The sequence below is a fragment of the Bacillus rossius genome (assembly GCF_032445375.1).
Source record: "Bacillus rossius redtenbacheri isolate Brsri chromosome 4 unlocalized genomic scaffold, Brsri_v3 Brsri_v3_scf4_2, whole genome shotgun sequence".
In the NCBI taxonomy this organism is placed as follows: Eukaryota; Metazoa; Arthropoda; class Insecta; order Phasmatodea; family Bacillidae; genus Bacillus; species Bacillus rossius.
This window is the reverse complement of record NW_026962011.1, coordinates 51,219,847-51,244,477: the sequence shown is the minus strand read 5'-3', so window position 1 is coordinate 51,244,477 and position 24,631 is coordinate 51,219,847. Positions and strand designations below refer to the sequence as shown.

The 24,631-nt window shown below is 34.8% G+C and overlaps 1 protein-coding gene across 3 annotated transcripts in view; it reads left to right on the top strand.

Moving 5' to 3' along the window:
- The window catches only part of LOC134542100 (pineapple eye protein-like), a 45,676-nt gene extending 21,446 nt beyond the window's left edge, over positions 1-24,230 (top strand). For 2 of the 3 annotated variants that reach the window (XM_063386044.1, XM_063386045.1), the window contains exons 12-17: positions 8,804-8,986; positions 9,686-9,790; positions 11,644-12,363; positions 16,153-16,301; positions 18,443-18,548; positions 20,824-24,230. In XM_063386044.1, the coding sequence (XP_063242114.1) occupies positions 8,804-8,986; positions 9,686-9,790; positions 11,644-12,363; positions 16,153-16,301; positions 18,443-18,548; positions 20,824-21,408 (1,848 nt within the window). In that variant the 3' untranslated portion in view covers positions 21,409-24,230. Of the gene's footprint in view, positions 1-8,803; positions 8,987-9,685; positions 9,791-11,643; positions 12,364-16,135; positions 16,302-18,442; positions 18,549-20,823 lie in introns of all 3 variants that reach the window. The other variant, XM_063386046.1, reaches the window with a different exon arrangement.
- Positions 24,231-24,631: the final 401 nt, after the last annotated feature.

Genomic DNA, 24,631 nt, shown 5'->3' with positions numbered 1-24,631 from the left:
AGTGTTACAGTAAGGCAATAGTGAGGCATGAATTTGACATGAAAACAGTGGTGCAAAAATTTGTCTTAAAGAAGTTTTGTTTATACAATAATTCTTTTCCAGTTGTCCATTTCTGCCCTTTTTTTATTATTATTATTCTAGTAGCATTTACATTTAATTTTGACGCATCATTGATCGAGGTATGATTATTCCTCTCACACTAAAAATAAGGTTTCATTTTTTGAAGACAAGTTGGTAGGCCTGTGCGAATATTCAAATTTTCAAATATGAATGGGACACTGAAGTGAACCATGAGTTTCAGCAGGTGAGAACTGGTGATGGGAACAGCTTTGGTTCAAGAAAGATACTTTGAGGAAATGGAAATAGTGATGTTTCCTCTTCCTGGTGTTCAGGAATGCCAGCTTTGCCTTCACTACACATTCATTTAGCAGGGTTAGTTCGTTAGACCAGAAATTACCAACTAAATGTAGTTTGTGTGCCCCAGTAATTTCTTTATAAATTAGGTCTTTTTACATCTTCACTTGATCATAGACACATAATAATATTAAATACAGGAGAGCATCAAAATTTTATCACCTGGCATAAACAGGGCAAAACATAAACTGTGTACGTTTTAAAAGTTTTAAAATCATATCAATTGAATGTAAACAATATTTCTTTACATACCAAAAACAATTATTTATTAGCCTGAACTATGGAATTACTAAAATGCAAAGTGTAAACAAATAATATTAGATAATTCAGTATAATTTTTCACATTTTTTCAGACTTTTCCAGGACAAAATTTTTCTCCAATTGAAATTTTTTAAATGCCATGTCACATACAAATAAAAAGTGTAAGACCAGGTATAGCCCAGTCAACGAAGACAAAATAGGGGAAACAATTCGTGTAGTCGCAAATTTTTGTACAGTGGTAGGGAGGAGACCCAAGAACAACATACTAAAAATCCTGACCGGTGGGTTGTGAGCGGGGGAGGGGGGGGAGCATTTAACTGTCATTTGTTCACTTTTTCTTGAATAAATCGAAAACCGTGGCCTCTAGCGAAAACACATTTATATACAAAATTAAAATACATAAAATTTACTACATAAAAGGTCTAATTAATTTTTCTATAGGATGTATAGTTTGCGATTTGCAAGGAATATAATGTCCGAATTATTTTAAAAAAAGTTTGAATGGTAAAAAATTATTTTTTTATGTAAAAATAAATTTAGAACTAATAGAAAGAACGGCATAGGCACTTATTTAAAAAAAAAAAATATGTATATTATCTTAAATGTGTATACCTACATTTCAAACACACACATATGAATCATCATCGTCTTGTAGATCGAGTAATGGTGCACCATTCATACATGTACCATGGCATGCGCCACACACCATGGTGCATGGAATGCCGGCTTTTCTGCATCCACATCATCCCCCAGACCCAGTAGAACATCGGCAAAAGATGCTTTTCAATATCGCTTCAGGTGCTACTTTTTCTTGGGTTGTTACTGGGGTGAGCAATCCATCCTCTCTTCAGTTCCAGTAATCTGCCGTAATGCATTGTTTGTCCGATGATCAAAGGTCTGAAGTTCCATAACTCCTAGGTGGCCTACTTCTGTGGCAGAGGGAGCCGAGCCTCTGGACCTCTTCAGTTGGTGAAAGAGCTGAGGCAGGTGTGATGCATTTGATGCCTCCCATGCTATGAAAAGTATCCCAACCATCGATTGTGGAGACATTGAAATCTGCATTGTCAAAAATATATTGACAGAATGCTAACTTAGAACAGGCTCTTCGATGTGGTAGACAGTTGATAGCACCAGCTGCTGAGCTTCATGATAATTTCCACTGAATCCTAAACCAGCAAGTAAATTGACCAAATTTTTTGATCCAAACTTTCTGTGAATGAACAGAGCTACAGCATGTAGAATAGGAGATATGAAAGATCGAAGGCGAAAGGCAGCAATGAGGGCATGGGATATAGCTGTGAGCTTCTTTTCAATTTTTTTTTTTTTTTTTTTTTTTTTTTTTTTTTTTTTTTTTTTTGTTGTTGTTGAAATGAAATTCATGAAGACACGGAGTATAGGGGGTACCATTTCCTCAGCCCCGCTAAAGAATATGCCACAGGGTGGAAAAACAGAATTGTCATATGCCAGTGATTCAATATCTTCCAAGATTATTGCAGCAGCAGCTTTTACAATTCTCTTCCGCTATGCTTGTTCGTCTTTGCACCTCGAAGAATACCACATATCATGCAAAAAATTTTCTCCTGCTCTACAAAAGAAAACAACTATTTTTAGGGTGCGAATTGTACTGAAAACAATGCAGTTCCCATATTTTTCTCTCATTCTTTCCTTGATTGTCTTTATATGAGGTGTGGTTCCAGAAACTTACTCCAACAGCTCGTCCAAGGAGAACTGGCAGTCTTCATTTCCTTCTATGTAGGTAACTGAATATCTCCTCCATTGATGCAGAAATTTCTTCATCTTCAGGGCATCCTATTTTTCTAGATGTAGGTGCTGAGGCTATAAAGAACTTTTTATAGCAATCCTCATGATATATAGTATCTGCAGCATGTAGATCCCCAACTGAACTGATAAGTCTTAGGGTGGTGTCTCCCCATTCATCCCTTCTTTCCTGTGCTCGAACTGTAATTGTGTTGTCGTAACTGATGGATCAAACATTGTAAACCTTTCGCCGTAGATTTTGTGTTTTTTTCTTCTGTTTCTCATGAAATTCATCGTAAATAGCTTCCGCACAAAACAGACAGTTAATTTTAAAATAAAATTTCACTTCAGTTGAACGCAAACGGGGCGCACCATGCGAAGTTGAAAGCTGTTGCTCTGAAAGAGCTTTACTCATAAATCTTTTAATTGAGTCAGCTCTAGTGTACTCTTTTCTGCAAAATTGATGAACACCATCATGTTTCTTGTTCCTGAAACCTTCAGGTTTTCCATCTTTTCTTAGATCACTTGTATTTACCAATCCCCGTATCCCTTTTTCACCAATGTTACAAAGGTCATTGATAACATCACACTCACAAATTAAACACTTTTCACCCATTGTTTGTTGGTTTACTGCAAATAAGTACTCACATAATAGTCTTAAAATAACACAACTATATGATTATGAGCACGGTAAAGTTATTTTTTCCACTCATGTGCACGAATTAGCTGAGGCCAGGGAGGAACTGACAGTTTGAGTGTCCATCGTTGCATTCTCCGGGTACGCGCCAAATCCCGACGGGACAACACAACACTTTGGCCCGACCCCGGAAAATAATTGTCAACAGGACGTGAAATGTGTTGTGATGGTAGGGATGGGAAAATGAAAGGGGGTAGACGCGCAAGGGAGGGTGGTGCATGACCTCATTCCAACCCCCCTTCCTGCCCCAAGCGTCCTTCCTCGTACACACCCTCCAACCCCCTCTCGATATAACACAAAAAAAAAAATTATCCACTACTTCACTTAGATTTTGTACATAAATTTAATATTCAGTCTGAACCCACTAAATTTAACATTAAAAATTAATTTCGTATAATTAAAAAACATTTGTTTAATAATTCGGATTTTATATTCCCTGCAGCTCGAAATCTATACATCCTAGAGAAACATTGATTTTAACTTTTTTGTAGTAAATTTTATGTACTTTAATTTTGTATACAAACATGTTTTCGCTAGAGGCCGCGGTTTTTGATTTATTCATGAAAAACGTAAACAAATGACAGTTAAATGCTCCCCCACCCCCCCGCTTGAAACCCACGGGTCAGGATTTTTAGTATGTTGTTCATGGGTCTTTCCCCTACCTCTGTACAAAAATTTGCGACTACACGAATGATTTCCCCTATTTGAGATTTTTTGGCCTTCGTTGACTGGGCTAGTATACAGTAGTTTCTTTTGAAACAGAACAATCACTCTTTTACTACATATCAAAGATTATATGCTGCATTCACCTGAAAATGTGACTCTGAATATATTGACCCATAAACTTTTTGATAGTGAATTTATGGAAAATAAAAACTTTATGGAGTGGGAAAAACAATTCAAATATGTCACTTAAAATCTATTTAATTTGGTAAATTTATACCGTATTCATTAAAGCTCTTCTGGTGCCTCACTTGCCGGTAAGTGATTTACACAGTCTTTTAAAAAAACAAGCAGGAGTTAGGAAAAATGTTTGGATATGGCTATAGTTAAAAAACTGTCTGTTCAGAAAGCAAAGTATATGGTGATACAGGCGGTTGCCTGGGTCCCGGTTTTTTTCCCAGAAAAACTGCGTTTGTGTCTTTCCTGAATCGTAGGGCGGGAATTTACTTTTTCCCCTTTTTCCAATTTTATTTGGGCAGTATACATGTCCATGTGTCAACTTGATGCTAACAAACTATTTTACAGGAAACCTCAGCACATGCTTGCGATCAAAAACGCGCCATTTTTAGTAGTTCAAACTCAAAACTATTAACGGTGACGTAATACCTATATTCACAGGTACAATCATAAACAAACATTTTATTAGCATTTGAAACATACACAACATAATCAAAGGTTTTCACTACTGTTTCAAAACAGTAGCGTAACAAATCTCGTCCACAATTGAAAATACAATTTTTTTCACATTAAATGCAAAATAAACTGTTTATGATTGTTTTGTTTCCTTTGAGATTTTAAGGCAGTTGGAATTAAGGGTACATACCCTAATTCTGTCACCACATTCTTTTCTATGTAGTTTGGTCATCTGCAACTAAATATTTTGTTGCATTTTTTTACCGTTTGTTGATTGAGAAAATAATAACTCACATACGTACTGAAATTGATTTTATTGCAAAATATTAAATGAATGAGATTCAAGTCACCTGGTAAATGAACTTAATAAATTTAACTAATGCAGTAAATGGATGTTCAAGAATATTTACATGATTATGCTTATATTTTGTTGAGGTTTACTGTGGTTTTTCTTGGTGCGTGATCCCAGGCCGACCTATGATTTCGGGAGCGGCCTTGCCTCTATTCGGGGTTTACATGATACATTTATACTTAGCAACCTAGTCTGGAATTGCATTTACATGTTAAATCTTTCCTTTTCATAGAAAATGTTAAGTTTTTATGCTACTTTATCATTTTCAGATATTAAACTAGAGCTTCTAACTTAAAAAAATAATTATTATTTTTGATCCTAACATGTGAGATGTTATAAATCATAATTTATTCATTCAATAAACCAGACCCAGCTCTCTTCTCAGGCCCCGGGCCACCCCTCTGAAACTGCTCGTGACTTTACCCTCCGACACATTATAGGCAGATCTTCAAGTCTAAGGCACGGGCAGGAACACAAGTGCAGGCCGTTGTGTGGCATCTGTATCGACAACTTTCACTTTACCATACCCATCTGTCAAGTAGCTTTGATGGGCTCATTGATTTTTTTTTTGGCGGTTTTAAAACATTCTCTAGCTCTGATGTTAGGCATCACTTTCAATCCCTCACACAATATTTCAGCAAACTGCAGAGAAAGTATTTTGACGATAATAATTATTATTCTCCTTGGCACAGTAAAGAGCCTATTGTTATTTTATTTTTCTACTCGCGTGGTGTTTAGACAGAGAAAGAGTGATATTTTGAGGTAATTATCCATCTGACCTCACAACGGCTATCAGCCTGGCGAGGTGATTACAATGCCATCTCGTGTCGGGCAGCCCTTCTAGTGATCAAAAGTGCAATGAAATTTTTTTTATGGCTTGGCCACTTCTAAGGGATTATTTATGGTCAATGTTAATAGTAGTTAATGCGTATTGAGGTAGTGTGCTATGGATTCATGTTTAATTTGTATATGTTTATTTCTGATATTTTAGGATCGTTTAGCAAATTGACCATAAAGTGTAATCTTAAGGTACATTAAGTGCAGTGATGTGTCAGTGTGTTTTCACATTCCTATATGGATTTTACGTCTGATCAGGAAAATATTGCATTCATCCTTTAGACTCTTTGAAGTCACTTCCTGTTAGCTAATACCATTATAACAGTTCGTTGTATACAAAAAAAACAGTTCAACGCCGATTGTAATTTTTGTTGTTTTTTTTTATTTTTTTCAAACAGGATGCCTCGACGAATCCAAACACTTACAATGGTTCATTCACTCGTTCCACATGTATATCTGACTGTCGAAAATTGCTCGTATGTAGTTCGCGTGATGAGAATTTACCGAAAAATAATAGCGTAGATTAAGTCCCTGATTAATGTTTTGCTGCAAACACATGAAGTCAGTGCGGCCTCAAACATGGCCGCACCCAGCGAAACCGAATTTCGCCCCGAGCCAAATGCCGACGAAGGTGGCCGCAATTTCTAATTTAATACTGTTCGAAAGAAAATAAAACAAATTAGGTTGACTTAATACTCGGCCTGGCTCTGACCACCAACGTTAAATTATCCATTAGTAAATTACATTATAATTTAGCGAGAAGCCACCGAACGCGACCTATTGGTGCAGCAGTCGGCAGACAACTGGTGATCTCATGAACTCGTCTCCTCCACGCAGGGAGTAGACGTCACATGACCTCACCGACCAATCACACGCACGCTTCATTCACTCTTACAGATACAAGCCAATCACAGAACAAGTTACAATACATGAAAAAACATTTTACATACAGAACTCTGGGCTTCCCCTGATCTATCTTTTTTCAATTTCACATTGAAATCGGGGACTTCCATTCTCGTTCTCTCTCCCACACCGTGAGAGAGCAGTTATCACTCAGTTCCCACGCAGGGGGGAAATTACCGTCTTTATCTCGGTTGGCGGGGAAACACTGTTCCTTTCTCACTCACACTTAACAGGCCTCTCATGCCTCTCTTTCTAATCATCACATCAGCCCAGACACAGTCCCGTGATCTATAATTATATTGCAATACGTTAATTAAAATTAAGAACAATAATTATAATACAAATTACTTTACAAAAATAAAAATCATTTAGAAATAACCTGAAAAAGTAGGCCTAAACATGCAAAAATCTAGTACAGCGGCTCATTTGTGAATAATTACATAAAAAATTGTAGTGATTAAAAATGTCTAATAAAATACAAAATATCTTCTTAAAAACATAGCAAGTAAAAAATATCAACCCTAAAATATATAACAAACGGTAAAATATCATTAGAAAGACTTTTTAAGAAATATTTACATTCATGAAAATAGTTTAAAAGAAAAATTATTTAATTAGGAGGGCAGGGTTCTGCAACATTACACCATATAGGTCATTTTCCTGCCATTTGTAAAGCTTCAAGTTGTAATTATTTATGCTGAAAGTATTTGCATGGTAATCTAGCAAGAGTGCTGGCATATTTAGATATGAATGAAAGCAGGAAAAATCATTGTTTTGTTTATGATCAAGTATACTGATTATGTGACATTTCAGCCTGCAACAGTCTAGATAAGTATTTTTCTTATTGCTTGGTAAATTTCACCATTTTGTGTTGCATACATTATAGCTTCCTTTATGTGGAGTTTTAATACTTCGTACCTAAAAAATAATTTTAATAATTGTCTGAAAACACCATTACTGCAGTAAAAGTAAATATATAATTAATATTGATTGCAAAATTATTAGGTGTTGAGCAGTATCAATTGTGAGACATTGCCATTCAGGATTCAATCTCAAAAATTTATTCATTAGTACCAAGTCAGAAACCTGTGTGCTCTGATTTGAAATTCCAGGGGCAAGAATATTAACTGAACATTCCAACATTTAATTTGATTTAAGACTTGGAAAGATTGACCAGTAATTGGAATCCAGAACCTTTTTGAATCTCCCTAAGCAAATTAACATTAATAAAATTGCTAATGATAACCATAAAGAAATTGCTATTAGTAGATATTAATCAATTTCTTGTAATAGTTGTGTACTAATTTTAATGTCAAGCAAGAAAATAATTTGTAGTATGGTTTTGTCTTACCTTCTTTTCCCGGTAAAAGACAGTTTGTATATACTGGTTTGCTACTGAAGCTCTACCAATGTATAGTTTGGCATTCAGGTCTTAAACATTTCTTAATTTTTTCGGAGCTTTTTTTTAATATTTGGGGTTTCTGGAAAGGAACATGTACCCTGCTGTTTTTATGTCTGTGATGAGTGCAATGTATGCAGAACTGGTCTTCAGCTGTGTAATTTATTTTATTTGGGCTTAGTATTTTCAAACCAGTATACAATTTGGGAAAGTGCTTTGTTTATTACCGATTCTTTGAAATAAGGTTGGGGGGGGGGGGGGGGGGGGGCTGAATTGTATCCCCTTGGAAAGGGTACCTTTCATACTTTTGGTGGCGGTAGAAACTGGAAAGGTACCCTCTCCGATTTCTTAAAATGCATATAATTTTCTGCTTTAAAATCCTGAAAGTTATCCCCTTTGTTAGATTAGGTTAGGTAAGTATGGTGCACTAACACAGACAATAAACGGGATAAGAATTTTCTTTCGATCATATATTCTGATCGAAGTAGAGTTTACACGCAGAACAAAAGACAAAAGAGAAGACAATTTAAAATATTACGCTACATAGGTGGTTATTTTGCTAAGGTATTCTGTGGACACTCCCTACCAGCGCTTGTATCGATACATTACTTGTCTGGCAGCTATTTTGGGATGTGTTTCCAGAGGGGATAACTTTCATGATTTTAAAGCAGAAAATAATATGCATTTTAAGAAATTTTCTGTTGTGTCATTGTGCAGAAAATCCTGAAAGGTAGGTACTCTTTCCGAGGGGATACAGTTCTATCGCCCCACGTTAAGCAGATAACCATGAGATGTAATAAACTTTGTCTCCCACCGTGAAACACAGATCAGCGACGACGACGACGACGACGACAGCGACGTCGTAGTGGAGTCGGGTCCCTCCGAGCTGCCAGGCAGCAGGAGTGCGGCGGGCTCCCCGCCCTGCAAGAGGCTGAGGACCGCTGGCACGCCCCCGGTGCCTCACGCCGCCGCGCCGCCCGTGTCACTCTCGCTCGGCATCACCAGTCAGGTCGGTAGTCCCTGTCCGACCACCTTGATTACACTTCTCTGATTCCTCCGCCCCAGTTCCCTCGAGTGTGCTTGTTTGTGATGACCTTCCCGTCAGCGAGACTGGGGTTCTGATGGTAGCTGATATATACCTTTTGGTATTCAACTTTAATATTATCCAATTCAGAACCTAAATGAAATAATAGAATTTAATAACAATAAAATTCTCGCAGACCGGGAAAATCTGGAAAACTCAGGGAGTTGAGAAGGTTTCTTCAAAACCTGAAATACACAGGGAAATTGACAACTGTTTAGTTAGTAATTTGGATTATTTATGTTTGATACTTTGTTCTTTTAATTATTAAAAATAAGAATTTTTTTTAAAAAAATATCAAATTTACATGTAATTTTAAACTGCTTCCCCCTCCTTTTTTTTTTCATTAATGAAACACAAGATAAAATATCAGTGAATCAAGAAACAGGGTTTGGCAACGAGTCCCGAGAAGTGATGAAGTGAATTGACAACTGGGGAGTACAGCTGCCCCTTTATAGCACATCTGGTTAGATAGAGTAACCTGTGGGGAGTGAGTGGGGCCCCATTGTCTGCAGACAGTTGTGGTGTGCAGCTTGTGGAATAAAAGTTTTAGACTAAAGGTTAAACGTTAGATCAGTGTGAAAATGCTTGAGAATTATATTAATATATGGTTTTGTTTGTTTACAGATGCAAAACATGATAATAGTCAGTCCGGCCAGCTCTTCCCAGGGGCAGCAACCCCACCCGGAGCAGTTGCCGGCGTCACCCTCCCAGCAGCCGGTCGCAGGCAAGGTGAGTGCTGTCTGTCCCACCTATCATGAGAAGCACACATATTTGCTAGTTAGTGATGACATGACATTTTGTCAACAAAAATTACGTAGCATTGATTCGTAGCAAAAATTGTTAAAATGATTATAGTACAGCAAGAACTACAAATGAACTGAAAAAATTCCCTGGCTTTGGAATTAATATATTTTGGTCATTATTTCTCTCTCCGCTACCTTCTTGTAAACTTAAAATTCCTGTCTATAAAAAAAAAGAGTACGTAAATTTTTACTGTTTAGAGAAATAATGCACATTATAATTTGAGGTAGCCATCTTCACAGTATCATGCACATCTCAAATTTGACACAGGACTTAATTACACTTCTAACTGGAGAAAATTCACTTTGATTGCAAAATATTGTCCCCTGCGCATGGATTCCCTTGCAAGTGGGTGGGAATCGTATCAGTGTTATTGAAAAGTGATTCTTGCAATTCATTATTTGGTTATATTTTTAGAACCATCAACTGCACAGATTAAAGAGGTATACCGTTGGAATTTGCATAGAATGGGCAACAATATTTGTAGGTTGTTAATGGCTAATGTTAATTTCAGACAAGTAGGTATTCGAGAAAAGTTGTTTTATTGTATTAAAAAAAGATGTTTTTCTTTCTTTGACTCAAAAATACAAAGCATTGTTAGCTTTCTTAAAATTGCATGTGCAAGTGTTTCTTCAACATATTTTCATTTGGAACCCATTAGAGCTGAGTATGACTATCTGTTGCATGACCATGTGGAAGAGTTAAATAGTGCAAATTCAATGCCCTTAAAAACTTTGTGGCTTAAAATTCAAATATGTAAGCATGAGAAAGTCACAGTTAATTTATTTGTGCCAAAATTCTGCAATATGTTATTTTTTAGGTTCAGCTCATTTTGTATCTAGGTAATTTGATAGCTACATAAACAAAATGTTTTGGTTTAAGCTCTTTCCATGTATGTATTTACATAATCTTCTTTTTGCAATTTCTATTTATTTTCAAGACTTTCTTGTGTTTTTAAATAGGCAATAAGAATAACTATACATATTGAGCTGAGAAGTTATAGTTGTATTTTAACCAATTTTTCTATAAAAATTTCATGATTGAATTTTTATAGTTTTAATTTTTATAATTTTGTACGTTGCAAAGTGCATTTAGTGTGTGTTCTCTACTGATTGTATGTAAAATTATGTCACTAAGTCCAGATATTGACACGATAAGTGTGGGTGCCAGAACTGATGCTTGATTCTATCTAAAATAATCAGCAAGCTGAAATTCACACAATTTAATCAACTTATCATGAACATTGTTCCTCAGTTCATGATTTCAGTGGTCATTTACAAGCAGGATTACTGAATTTACCAGACTTCAATTAAATAAATATCCTAAATTGGATATGGTTGATTTTTAACAGTTGCTCATGTATGACCAGCTCTGAATGTGTATAGATATTCAATAGAACTCAAAATGTAAGATTCAATCGAACTGATATAAAACATTAGTGAATGTTTATCCAATTTACAATGTGAATATTCATTTGCAATAAAGCTCAAATATGGACTTAACTCTGTAGCAACAGTACTGTATCATTAACCAACATAAGGTTTATCAAAGGCACAATTATTTGATTGTAACTGTTCTCATTAATTTAGTTGATTATTGTCAGATATTTAATTATAATTTTGTATATTTTGCAAACGTAATAATTATTTCAAGTTTAGAAATTACTCTTGTGTTTTTCAGGATATATATGTGAAGCATTAATTTCTAGGGTTTTTTTTTATTTGACCATGTCTTGGGCTGTTGTGCACATGAATCAAACAGTTATTGGTTTTCTTCCTCAGAATCAGAACCAGATGGGCCATATTTCATTCCCGGTCCCCGGTATGGACAGAGCCGGTGGTGTGATCAACTTGCAGGTGATGTTCCCACCCGGGGGCATGATTAACTTAGTCCAGACACCGTTTCCCGCCAACTCGTCGCAGATGCCACAGGTTCCGACTTTCCAGTTGTTCCAAGGAATGTTCCCTAATACCAGTTTGCCCGTGTCCCCACAGATGTCTCCCTCCGTGCCAGTTTCCTCTGCTCTCGCCTCAACCGTCTCTTCGCCCGTTTCCAAAGAGGTTCCTCGTTCGTCTCTCCTCTCCCAGCAAACATGCTCCATCACCACGACCTCTTCTCCTCAAACCGCGTCCGAAACAACGGTTTCTGCTCCTGAGCCTTCGCCGCTGCCGGCCGAGAAGACTCGGCAGGCCTCATCCTCCCCGGCTCCAGCGCAGGCCGCAGATGACGACGTGCAGTTCGTCAGTGAATATCCGTCAGACATCAGCACGAGGATGCTGCTCACTCCAGACCGTGACTCGCCGCTGAGGAGGCTACCTCATTCCGCTCCGGAAAGTGATGCGGGGACGGACGTGGCGAGCAGAAACACTCCCGACCAGAGTGACGTCTGCGGAGAACAAAGTTTCCAACCCCAAGGTTGTGCTTTAGGACAGTGCATAAACACTAACAGAAACATTAGGCTGGTCCAAAATGATGCGTCACCTGGAACCAGTTCGTCACCGGTGAGTTCACATTCCTTCTCTTCAAGTTAATTTTTTCATGCTATGTATTTTTCTGGTTCTATAGTACATATCTATTCTTATTCTCTCAGGCATTCATGGACTTTGATGGAATGGGATGCTTATTTGCGCATGTCTCAGTTAGTGCATGTAGTATTAGCATTTAACTTGACCAAATATTTGAAATTATTGTTTGTGTATAAAAATTAACAGTCCCTTATATAGTGGTTTTCACATAATTTTAACTTTAAAAACTTTCCCCAAACTAACCTGAGAATTATTAAACAGCATGGCCTTAAACTAGTGATGGCCCGATATCCAAAAACCTGATACTGATACAGATTCTGATATTTACAAATTTACCGATCCGATACCCAATACCCGATATTTCGATAATAGGCCTATCTCATTTCTAACACTGATTCTATAAAATTGTGGTTCTGGAGTATTGTTAGAGACAATAATGAAAAATGTTAAATATTAATAAAACATACTTATGTGAATGCATATTATTTTTATTAATTGTAAAATATTGTAAATTCACATTAAATGAAAGCTAATAATTAAATTATCATAATGGCCTACAAATAAGCTCTCTAAATTCAAGGTCTAAAAAAATTATATTGTTTTTCATGGCCAGGTATTACCTACAGTATGCAAAAAACATATTGTAACTACAAGAAAACAAATTTCAGATTTTTGTGGAGAAATATTGAGAAATCTTGTAGCTGTCCGGTATTAGTCTCTAATGTATTTGCTTATAATGTATGAATCACGAGTCACTGCATGTACTTAGTCTAGTATCTCAACTGTAATCTACGAAAAATACAGTCCGAAAAACATCAAACTTTTGTACCCTTTGTAAAATTTTATCACGGTAAACGACACGCTAGAAAGGAAAGTCTTCAAGTAGCAAATTTTGTGACCATTGTTCAAGTGTATCACTCCATTTATTGGTGCGATAACATGTTAAAAATACGTGAAAAGTAATTTCAAAACAACTTTGAAATGTACTGCAGAGTTTATAAAACCACACATCTTTATTTATGTTGTTGGCAATGCACTCAATATAGCCAACATAATACCTTTGCTGCAACTTGCCCTACTTAAACACGTTTCATATTTTAGCTTTTGTAAAACTTACGTAACGTCTTTGCATAGAACAACAGTTGGCTCACCATGAAACGACACGGAAAGAAAATGCCTGTTATATCAAGCAGCAACTTTATTCTTCTTCATGTTTACTTACAGCTACACCACTTATTAAATTAAATATCGTAATTATTTTTGTTTATGTTTTAAATTTATGTACACTTAGTGAACTTCGAAAATTCATCAAGCGAAAACATTTTGCGAATATCTGAAACGAATAAATATGCACTAATGACTGGGGATTTCTGTACACATGGAAGAATTGGGATGCATTGCAGTATCAGAAAGAAGAAATAGGCTTGAAATTGTTTCAGTGGAAAATATGCTTGGAATTACTAGGTAATATGGTGACGTAAAGAAAGATAAATTACGCCCACGGAAAATAAGCTTGGAATTACGGTTAAGGTTATGTGAGAAGTATTATTGGCGAGAGCAAACATCGGTTATCAAAATATCGCAAGTATTTACAGATGTCCGATTTTGAAAAATGTGCCGATATTCCCGATCTCCGATATCGAATATCAGACCATCACTACCTTAAACCATCCCTTAAAAGCTCATAAGTAAAAAAAGAAGTTTGTAAAATTTTATACTCGGCATTTTAAACATGAAACAAGTATTCAAAGTAATTTCACTACTGTTTCACAAAACAGTAGTGGAAAAAATTGCATGAACAATTCAAAACCTGGATTTACTATGTACAAAATTTTTAAGTTGTAAACAAACTATTATTTGTAGAGGTGGATGGGATCCTGAAACTGGAGACAAAAATAGGGGGAAGAGAGTGAAGAGACCATTCCCGAACTTCTGGAAAATAATTTTTCTCCTTGGGATAATAACTCTGGAAAATAGATTTTTTTAATGCTAAAAACCTATGGCAAGTAAACTAACATTTATGTTATAAAAATATTATATGCTTATGTTTTCGTCACCATCTATGTCACGTAACAACAGCAACTTTGCACGTGAAGGACCAGCCAAAGCACGAAGATATCACCAAAAAAAAAAAACTCATAAGACCTATCTGTGAAGCGTAAATTCAACACTCATTCATAAATTCTGTCAAAAATAAAAACTCGGACTAAAGTACCTACTCAGTGTGATCAAACATATATAAATTAATTTATTTTTGCTTTTGATGAGCGTAAACTTCTTTACCGTATCGTTAGGTTATGTTTGAAAATAAACCTCAAGAGAGCAGCTATTAACAATGTTGCCAAACACAGGACATTCCAAATTATATAGTTGGAGGAAATGTAGTAAATTAAAAAATTCAACAGTGGCAACTCTTAAGTTTACTAGGCTTATTATCGTTGTGCGTAATCTATTACAGTTCCTCAAAATTTTCTACTTTGAATGTATATGTATTAGGTAAATAAAATTACAATACATATCATGTACTGATCTGAAAAACTTAGTTCAGGAAACGAATATTGATGTCTATAGGTTGCCATATTTAGGGACCTAAAATATGGTGAAGAAGGGCGAAATTATTCCGAAAAGGCAAAATTAATTTGTTTTTGTAGTTTCACAAAATTTCTCAACATTTTCGTGGAATCAGCTTTTTTCTGCAAGTTGCGACACCTTTTTATAAAAAGTCACATGAAAGGTTGTAGATCTTTAACACTACAGTATCCATCAATTTTATTTAGAACACCACAATTTGATACAACGTTGATGTTGTTCTATGTATTGTGTGTTTGACACAAAGTTATAAATCTGGTATCATCATATCTTTGATTATTTAGTGAAAAAGGAAAATGGCTTTGTTTACGGAAGAAGTTGCTACACATTTGATATTTTTACCTCATTTTATATAAATTTATTTTAATCCTTGAAGTGACTCATAAATTTTGTTTTCAAGTAGATAAATACTTTGTTTCTTTGTAAACATCCAAACAAATGTGAAAAAAAAAAAAAACTGTATTAACTTATCTTATTGTTTATTTACACTTAACTTTTAAAAAAAGTTACCTGTTACACTAAGAAATAATAGTTAATGGTATGTGAAGATGTGTGTGTTTAACTTTCATTTAGCCTCTTCCCTATGTTTTCTTTTTCTTTATAATTGTTATTAAAACATCTAATTTACACTTTGAGTAGGTTCTGCCCTGTTATGCCGAATGATAAAAGAGTTGTATAATACTTTATTTAGTACCTACCACGTGTCTTAAAATGATTTAACAGCAAGTCAATTTAGTTTTTTTGGTTTGAATTCAAGAAAGTAATAGAAATGGCCCTATGTAAATTTTTTGTGATAATTTTTACAAAATGAAAACAATTTGTAATTCTAAAAAAAAACCTTGTTTCTGGTTCGAGGGGGGGGGGGGGACGACTTGTAAGGGTTTTTTCTTAATTTCCTGGCATGTTTTCCAGTTATGCTATATATATAAATGGTGTGTGTGTGTGTATATATATATAATGGTATATTGCAACATCAAGACCATCAGGTTGACACCATATGGGAGGAGACTATGGCGTGAGGCGGGCAAGGTGATGGCAGTAGATAATTGCTCTGGCCTTGTTTTCACTATTTAGGCTGTTCTTGGAGATGGATACAGATACACTTCATAGATGAGTAGTTTGAGCTGTAGGTAACAGAAGTGTTCTTTGTTTTCAACAGTATATTTATCTCAACAGCGGAGCGCCTGCAGTGGACAGATCGGTGGGGCAGCGAGGGGGCGCGTCCTGGCAGACCAAGGCCATCCTGCAGAGGCACCTGGCCTCCCAGAGACCCCCCCCACCGCGGGCCCCTCCGGCCGCCAGCGTCGCCGCTCCTCCGGCCACAGGTAGGCCAGCTGGCGATCCCAGTCACGCAATGACTTGAGGACATCAACGCGAGCGAAGCCAGTTTTATTATAACTATCAGCTATTTTGTAAAATAGCTAATCAGATAAATTATATTTAAAAATTAGGGAAATTTGAAGTTCTGTCCAGAAAAGGTCAGGGAAATTTATTACAAATTGGTGGAGACACCCTGCGTTCTCTTCATTTTTTTCCCACGTGTATTTCCATGCTCACTTACCATATTTTACAAACATGGCGGTGGAATGAGTTCACTACTTGTACTCCTATTATTTTTCAGTCTATTTGAAGTTTATGAACTCTGTTAATTGATAACAAGAATCGTTATCATTACTGATGAATGTTAACGCTATGGTTGCCTGTTGCAAATGGTAATACAATTACTGTATATTTACTATATTGTTTGTCTATTTTTTTTTTTTTTTAAATTAATTTCATTGCTAACAAATTAGTTAGAACATGGTATTTTATACTTTTTTTTTAAGTTTTTGCATTTAACATAGTGTTAATTTTCTTGTGTTCTATTATTTTAACATGTTGTACTAAAATATTAATTGGACGGTCTCCGGGTAAAAGGTAACAAGTCAAGAATTCACTTTTTGCAGGAGAAACAAAAAACTCTTAGATAAAAATTGAATTTAAATTAGGGGTGTGCGGAATCCCGACGCTTCGGGAAAAAAGTCGGGAAAATAGACTTCCCGAAATGCCGGGCGGGAATTTTATTACTCCCGAATTTTTCGGGAAATTGTTTAAAAATTTACAAATGTTTACTAATCATGTGAAAATGTTTTCTATCAATTCAAACTGGTTTTACAACAATATTTTTTATGGATTCGTACATTTTTGAAGAGAGTTCATACTATTTAAATGCAAAACATTTTTTATGCCGATCGTAGCGACAGCTGTGGTGTGCAGTAAATTATGATAATCGTTTACACATATCTAGGTAATTGGAATATAAAAAACGTACATGGAGTACCTAAAATATTGTATGCATTCATGAATATATTTCTTCAAGGGTACAAATTTGCAAGATACGTGAATAGTCAGTTATATAACGTTATTGCCGTCACCATCCAATACTTAACCTAAAACCACCGTGTGTCCTTAGACACAAACAAAACACATGCGCAATACAACCTTTTCGCCAAAGATATAAGAAATACTAGACTTGCATTACATAACGAAACGTAACCGTTCTCATTACTTGATAGCAGTGGCGATGTAGAGAACTGTATTGGCACTTTGAAAAATATGAAATCACGTAGTTTTACACCACTGCTCATGAGTATCTAAACATCTATGATTTTGCTTTGGGAGAAAAAAAATAGTTGTTTACTGTTTAGTTTGGCGGGCTTTGTTGGCTGACGTTACGTTATTAAGGCTTGTGCAAAGTATCTGTTCCTATTTTCGATGCCGTTGTATATTAAAACAAACTAGCAGCCTACAAATTATGGAGGTCGCAACCGATCAGCTTGTTACTTGTAAACCTAAAAGTGTTTGGAAGTATTTTGAACGTCTACAAAGTGGCAAAGTGTGTCTCGTGTGAAAATTTTTTGAGATGCGAGCATGGTAGCATGTCTGGATTACTAAGACATCTCAATAATCATCCCTCTATAAAAAAAGAATTTGAGGATGCTAAAAAATATGAAGTCGCTGCTGAAAAAAGGGCAAGTGAAGCAGACAAAAGAAATAGCAGCAAAAAAACAACTAACTTTTCGAGAAACGTTTAAATGGCCATCTTCTCATATTAGAATTAAAAATTTGCTTTTTTTTTCCCCCCGATCCCGTCCCGTTTCCCGCGGGAATAATTTATTTTTCCCGAAAATTTCCCGCAGTACAAAAACCTATTCCCGCACACCCCTAATTTAAATACTTAAATTTTCCTTGCATTATTCTTTTATTTACCAACATATTTACCAAGATAGTTGCCAATGATTAAAAATGCATTACATATTCTAAGTATACTTAAGAGTTTATTGCTGGAATAAACTAAAAATCACCAAAATGTGACTTGTTACCTTTTACCCGGAGACCGTCCAATTATATATTGAAAATTTTTTGAGTGTACCATAACCCAAAAGTCAAATGACTTTAGCCTAAGTTTGCTCATTTTTGATTGCAGGTCACCTTGGTTCGAAAGTTCTGGAAATAATCGAACTCAACTAATTCCTGCTTTTATTCCATTAAGTGACCTCAAATTCAGCCATCAGAGTGATAGCAGCTTAAAGGTAAATTAAATTGAGAAAATGTGTATTTATTTAGAAAATAAAGATTTGCAGGTAGGTATAGTAAAAAAATTTTAAGTTTTGCTTTTTATGCTAATATGTTTTTATAGCATTTTGAATTTTAATCACATGTTTTTTTTTAAATATTTTTAATGATGATGAAGATGATATCCACAATTTTTAATGACAAAATCACATAACACCCTAAAATCTTAGCTTTAACTACAAGAGTTTACGATTAAGGTTAAACAAAAAAAAAGCACACAAGGAAAATACCTAAACGTATAAAAGTCTGTTGCAATTTTTTTTTTTTTGGACATTATTAAATTGGCCAAAAATGCCTTGTAATTGGTGGTGGGGGGGGGGGGGGGGGGGTCACTTGGTGGGACTTTCCTTTGTCCTACCATTTCTATACTGTGGGTTGATAACTGGTTCAACAGAAGTTTTCTCTAAGATCTCACATGTAGATGTGAAGGTCATTGAATATTTCAGGAAGTTTGTTTTGCATCAGTGCTGGCTCGAAACGTCTCAGTGAATACAAGTAAAGGTCAGGGCCGGGGGCTGTCTTGCACCCTGATCGTGCCTGGTCCGGAGAGTTCGTGCCGTTCTCTTCCGGGCTATGCACGGAGGGCCAGTAGTTTGTGTGTGACTAATGCTAGTGCATGTATAGCAATATAGCAGTATAGCAATAGCACACACTAACAGATGAAAAGCAAATCCAATATGGTGACCAATAAGGCTGCAGTGATGTCATAATTGCAGGAATACAATATTTAGTATGGGAGTCTGACCAGGTAAACATTGCACGGAAATACAAGAAATTTTTACAAGTGCATTCTTCTGGAATTGAACCCATAATGTGCAAATTTTACTTATATATGTATATTTATTTAACTTTTATAAAAAAAATTTAAATAGTCTATGCTGGAATCTAAACAGAGACTTCAAAGTTGCTGGCATAAAAAATACCTACTGTATTTTTATTTTTTAATATTTTTAATGAACTGTTTACTTATTTAATTAACAGGAATGCAAAGTTGTCGGATGTTTAAATTCTCTTTCAGACACGTTTTTCCATTTCCGCAGTGTAGCTCGTATAAAAAATGTAACCAGTGCTGGTTGGCATCATTTTTGGTTAGGTTGATGCTTATATAGAGTAAGTGCACATAATCGACTAGCTATATCAATAGCTCACCAAATGCATTCAGTTCATGTTCTCTAAACTATATTTGGTAGCTCGCAAAGATACATGGTTAATGTTTACTATGACTATAGTTTTCGGTACGCTATGTTATTTCTGTCTCGCATTTTGGTCAGGTTTTTGTTTTCAGTTTATGTTAAGTTGATAAAATATAATATTTTTGTTTCATAATATTTATTTATTAGTTATGTGGAGTAAACTAAAATTTAGATTAAATGCAAAAGAAGAGTGTATTTCTGATGTGTAAATTATCTTTCAGAAACTTTTTTTAACGCCTCAATTATTTTTTACATTTTTATGAACCTTGTAATACTAGTAAGAATTAATTAATTTAGTAATAAATTTTTAACTTTTGGTTGTTTTTTGTATTATGTATTTAGGCATGGCTTGAGTATTGATAGTGTAGGTGAGTATACTTAAAAATAATTTTAATTTAGAGTTAACATATTTGTTGAAGAAGGAATACATACAGGAAACGAAGGTACATATATATTAGATAAATTTTTCCTCAATTTACACTTTTTTCTTTGTTCCCTCTGGAACATTTAAATAAGGGGTTTTGTTGTGTTTTGGATATTAGTGTATTTTTTTTTTTGGGGGGGGGGGGAGGGAAGAGAGTTCTATTTTCAGATATTCTAATTAATGCTTTTTTTTTCTTTCTTTTTTCTTTATGTGACTACAGATGTTATATATTGTACATTTCCTAGCTTCAGAAACACAAAATTAAATTCTTAAGATAAACCATTATGCAATACTGTATTTTAAAAAAAAAAAGTTATTTTTGAATTCTTGTGTGGCATTTGTAAATAACAGAAAGCATGTAGCATGTATCTGTGTACAAGATTTGCTTTATAAAATATCATGTGTATGCAATGCTTATATAAGACATCCCTAAGGTAATTGTCCTTAAAAATTAATAATTACATAAATGCAATTACCAAACTTGGTAGAATGTGAACTCGACAATTTTGCATTGTTTCGATGGAATCATGTTCTCACAGTGTTTATGATGTTGTAAGATAGGCATTTGTTTGGTTCATTTTGAATGACAGAAATTAACTTAAATTTTTTTTCTAGGTGGTTGTGAAGGAAGAATTTGTGGTCCATGTGACTAAAAGCTCAAGCTGTTTACATAAAAAACCCATTCGTCATAGATATCAAAATTTGCGGTACATTACGGAAACCAGAAAATATTCAGGCCCGAGTTACCGACCACGGCAGTCGTCAACACATTCCGCTGCTAGAAGTTCAAACTGTGTAAGTTTATCTTCAAGTGTTATCGGGGAAAGGCAAGTCATGAGACCAATATCAGATCCAAAAAACAGTAGTGCATCTGTAACAGGGGCTGACAAAAGTGGTGCAGAATCTAGTGAAGATAAAAGACAGCAAGGGGATTTAGATTCTGCAGACATTCCCACAAGTTCAGTAGACAGTTCGAAACCAAGTGTTTCTGGAGGTGGCCAGGAAAACATAAGTCCTGGCAAGGCTTGTGATGGATTAAATGTCATGATAGAGAAATTGGATCATGATGTGTTCAGAAATGAAAGTGCCGTTAATGTAGATAGTTTTCGTATTAAGGGAATACGACAATATGGTAAAAGGAAAAGGAAATATTCACGCTTCAGATTGAGTACCTACTCACATAGGAGAAAATGTCAATAAATTATTTTACTTGACTAGTAGATTGTACAAAAAGTATATTTTTTCTTTGATCATATCTCATATGAATTGTACAATATGTATTAGGTTGTACATGTTTAGTTTTAAGGATGATTCTGTAAATTAAATTTATGTGCACCAGAAAATTTTATTTTGTGTTATAAAGAGATTTATATAATGTGTGTTGGAGTACCCTTTGTGGAACATAAACATTATTTTCCAAACAAAAATTGTTACCAAAGTACATTCATAATTTTAAAATAAGTATTGCTACTAAATGTACCTCGGTAAAAAGGCATTGTTTTACATTTTAGTGTTAAAATTTGGAATGTTACCAATATGATTTTGAAGTACTATAATGGCGTAAAGTATTTCAGTAAAAAAATTGGGTTAAATTTTTGCTCTTAGAGATATGGATAGGTTATGTTTTGGTCTGTTGATAGCTGCAAAGACATGAATGCAGCATAATTTTTTTCATTGATGGACCATGATAGAAACATTACAGCTCAGTATTCTGTTCTCATTGTTTCAGACTATTTTTAAACACTTACTCTTATTTTAGTTAGTATTGTTTTTTGCTCATTGAGAAGGTAGGCACATTTCTTGCCCAAAAAATAACCATCAATGCTTTGAAATACTGAGAAGTTTTAGTATGGTACCTTGTCAGTACTAAACTTTATGCTACCTGATATGATATTATATATACTAGTATATATTAATGTGTATTGTGAAATTTCTGTTTATAATTTGATAATGTTCATACTGATGCTTGACAAACCTCTTGCAAAAGAATGAGCTGCCATAATCAAATGTGCCGCTGGTTATTGACCTTTGTCTTCCCTCAACCCTCTCTCTTATGTACTACTAATCCAACAATAAGTTTTAAGCCTTTTAGTTGGTTTATTTTCAAAAGAGAAAAAATTTGGAAGATATAGTAAGTATCTCCATGACGGTGCCAACAGGCATCTTTTTTTATTTCATACAAACCGGGATTATTATTTGATTTTGGCTAAAATCCTGAGTATCAGCAAAAGTCTATTGTGAAGTATATAAATTTGAATGGAACAGTATTTCCATCATTGCAAATAAAACTTTAGACAATGTAGACTACTGCCAAGGTATGTGCACACAGGGCGATCGAGTGAAAAGAATGCATACAATTATTATTATGTGTATAAATCCACATCTACGCCAGGGCAAGTTTCATTTGATATGCCATAGATGAGACTGACAATCAATTGACTAAAAACACGTGTTTCTCAACACAGTGTGTGCACGTTGCATAACACAAAATTTGCTGCAGACTGGGAGAAGCTTTTACCGTTTGCAATAATATAAAACAATGTTTAGATATTAAACAGTTATACCTATTTCAACAGATGTAATTGTTTATAGTTAAAATATCTCAAAACCACAGATAAAGTCTTTGTTGTGTAACTTCACCAAAGATTTTTTTTTTTACAGTTAAGTTAGAAAGTAATACACAACAATGTATCCTTCCATTAGCTGTTATGAAACAGAACCTGTGAATCTAACAGATACATGAACACATGCTTCAGTAATTTCCGAGGAAAACAAACTATTCGTAGTAATGTAACATGTTGCTAGAGGCAGCACCTGGGTAGGTTGCTTAATGGGAATTAAAAGTAAAATACATGTGGTATGGCTATTATATTTTGGTATGTCATGTACTAAATTTCTGTAATGTGTTGTGCGCTGTGCACATAAGTTATGAGTGGCCAGTCTGTAGTTGTGCATTTGTCCTACCGCAATTGCATCTTGTGTATTTTCAAGTAGACGTGTATGCGCTCATCCACAAATATTTCAAACCTAACATTGAATTTTTTACGCAAGTATCATGTACTCATTATCTGTTATACTTCTAACCAAACTCCCAAAAACTCTCATAAAACCAGAAATCACTTAATTTTTACAAACCGTTAATGTTACTGATTTTTATATTTGTTTATATATATAACATAAGTTTTTTAGTTCTCTCAGCAAACCTAACATACAACATACCAGCAAATATAATGCAACACATATTTTTCAAATAGGATTTACGGCTATGAATTTACATGTTATGGTACGTTGATCGCAGTTCAGCAAAAAAAATTTTGCATGACAAAAAAGTAATTCTGTTTACAAATATTTTATAGGAGTACAATGTTTGCTTTAAATTTAAAAAATATATTTGAATGACTCATTGTTTTGATTCTCGGTCAATACAATGGCCAGACTATGTATTCTAAACAGCATTAGAATTTTAAATTTTTGTTTGTAGGAGTCTTGCTGAAAATTTGTATTTGAACACTTTAACCTAATTTTATATCCCAAGTGAGGGTGAAGATATATTTAAGTTTGTTATTTTGTTCAGGGGGTACAAATGTAAAAGTGTTTTCTTTAAATAACTTTTGTCATGTAACATTAGTAGTTAGTGAAATTGTTTTACTATAAATTGTATTAGGAAATAATTGTAAGTAATAAGTTTATCAACCAGCATGTTAGTTGCTGTGTGTACATATTTATAATGCTTTGTGGTATTGCATACATACTTACTCTGTCTGTCCATCTATCTGTTTACTTTTAGTCGAAATTCATCATACATTCTTACTTGGTTCGAAAGTACTTATGGCAGTTTTCACCTGTTCTTTGTCTTATCATTTTGTCCACAGGTTCAAAGAGAATATAGCATCAGTAGATTAAAAAATGTATTGTATTAGTATTGAAGCTAACATGTACATATTTTACATAGAAACATTTTTGTATGAACGTAATTCCAGTGTGAATAGTGAAATTTGTCATAATAAATGTTGAAATAATTTTACTATAGGTTGTTATTTTATGTTCTCCACTTGGTTGGTAACCCTTTGTTAGAATCTATTGTTTCTCCAGACACATCAAAGTAATCATTGAAAACCTTACAATAGAAACTCTCATAAAATGCTGTCATATTTCTTAGTATGAAAAACAATATAGATAGGTTTTTACAAAGCACGATTATGCAGAAACTTAACACACTGTGACCTCCGAAGGTAAGTCAACTGCAAACCACTTGGGTTCAGACTGAGCGTATAAACTTGAGTGTTGCTGGGGCTTGGAACTAAACCCACTTGTGTGGTCATTAAGGACCTGTTGGTGCTAAGACTCCCTTTTTGTAACTTGAATTTGATAATCTAGTATTTTTGAAGTCACTTTAGATGTGCATGAAGCATGATTAACTATT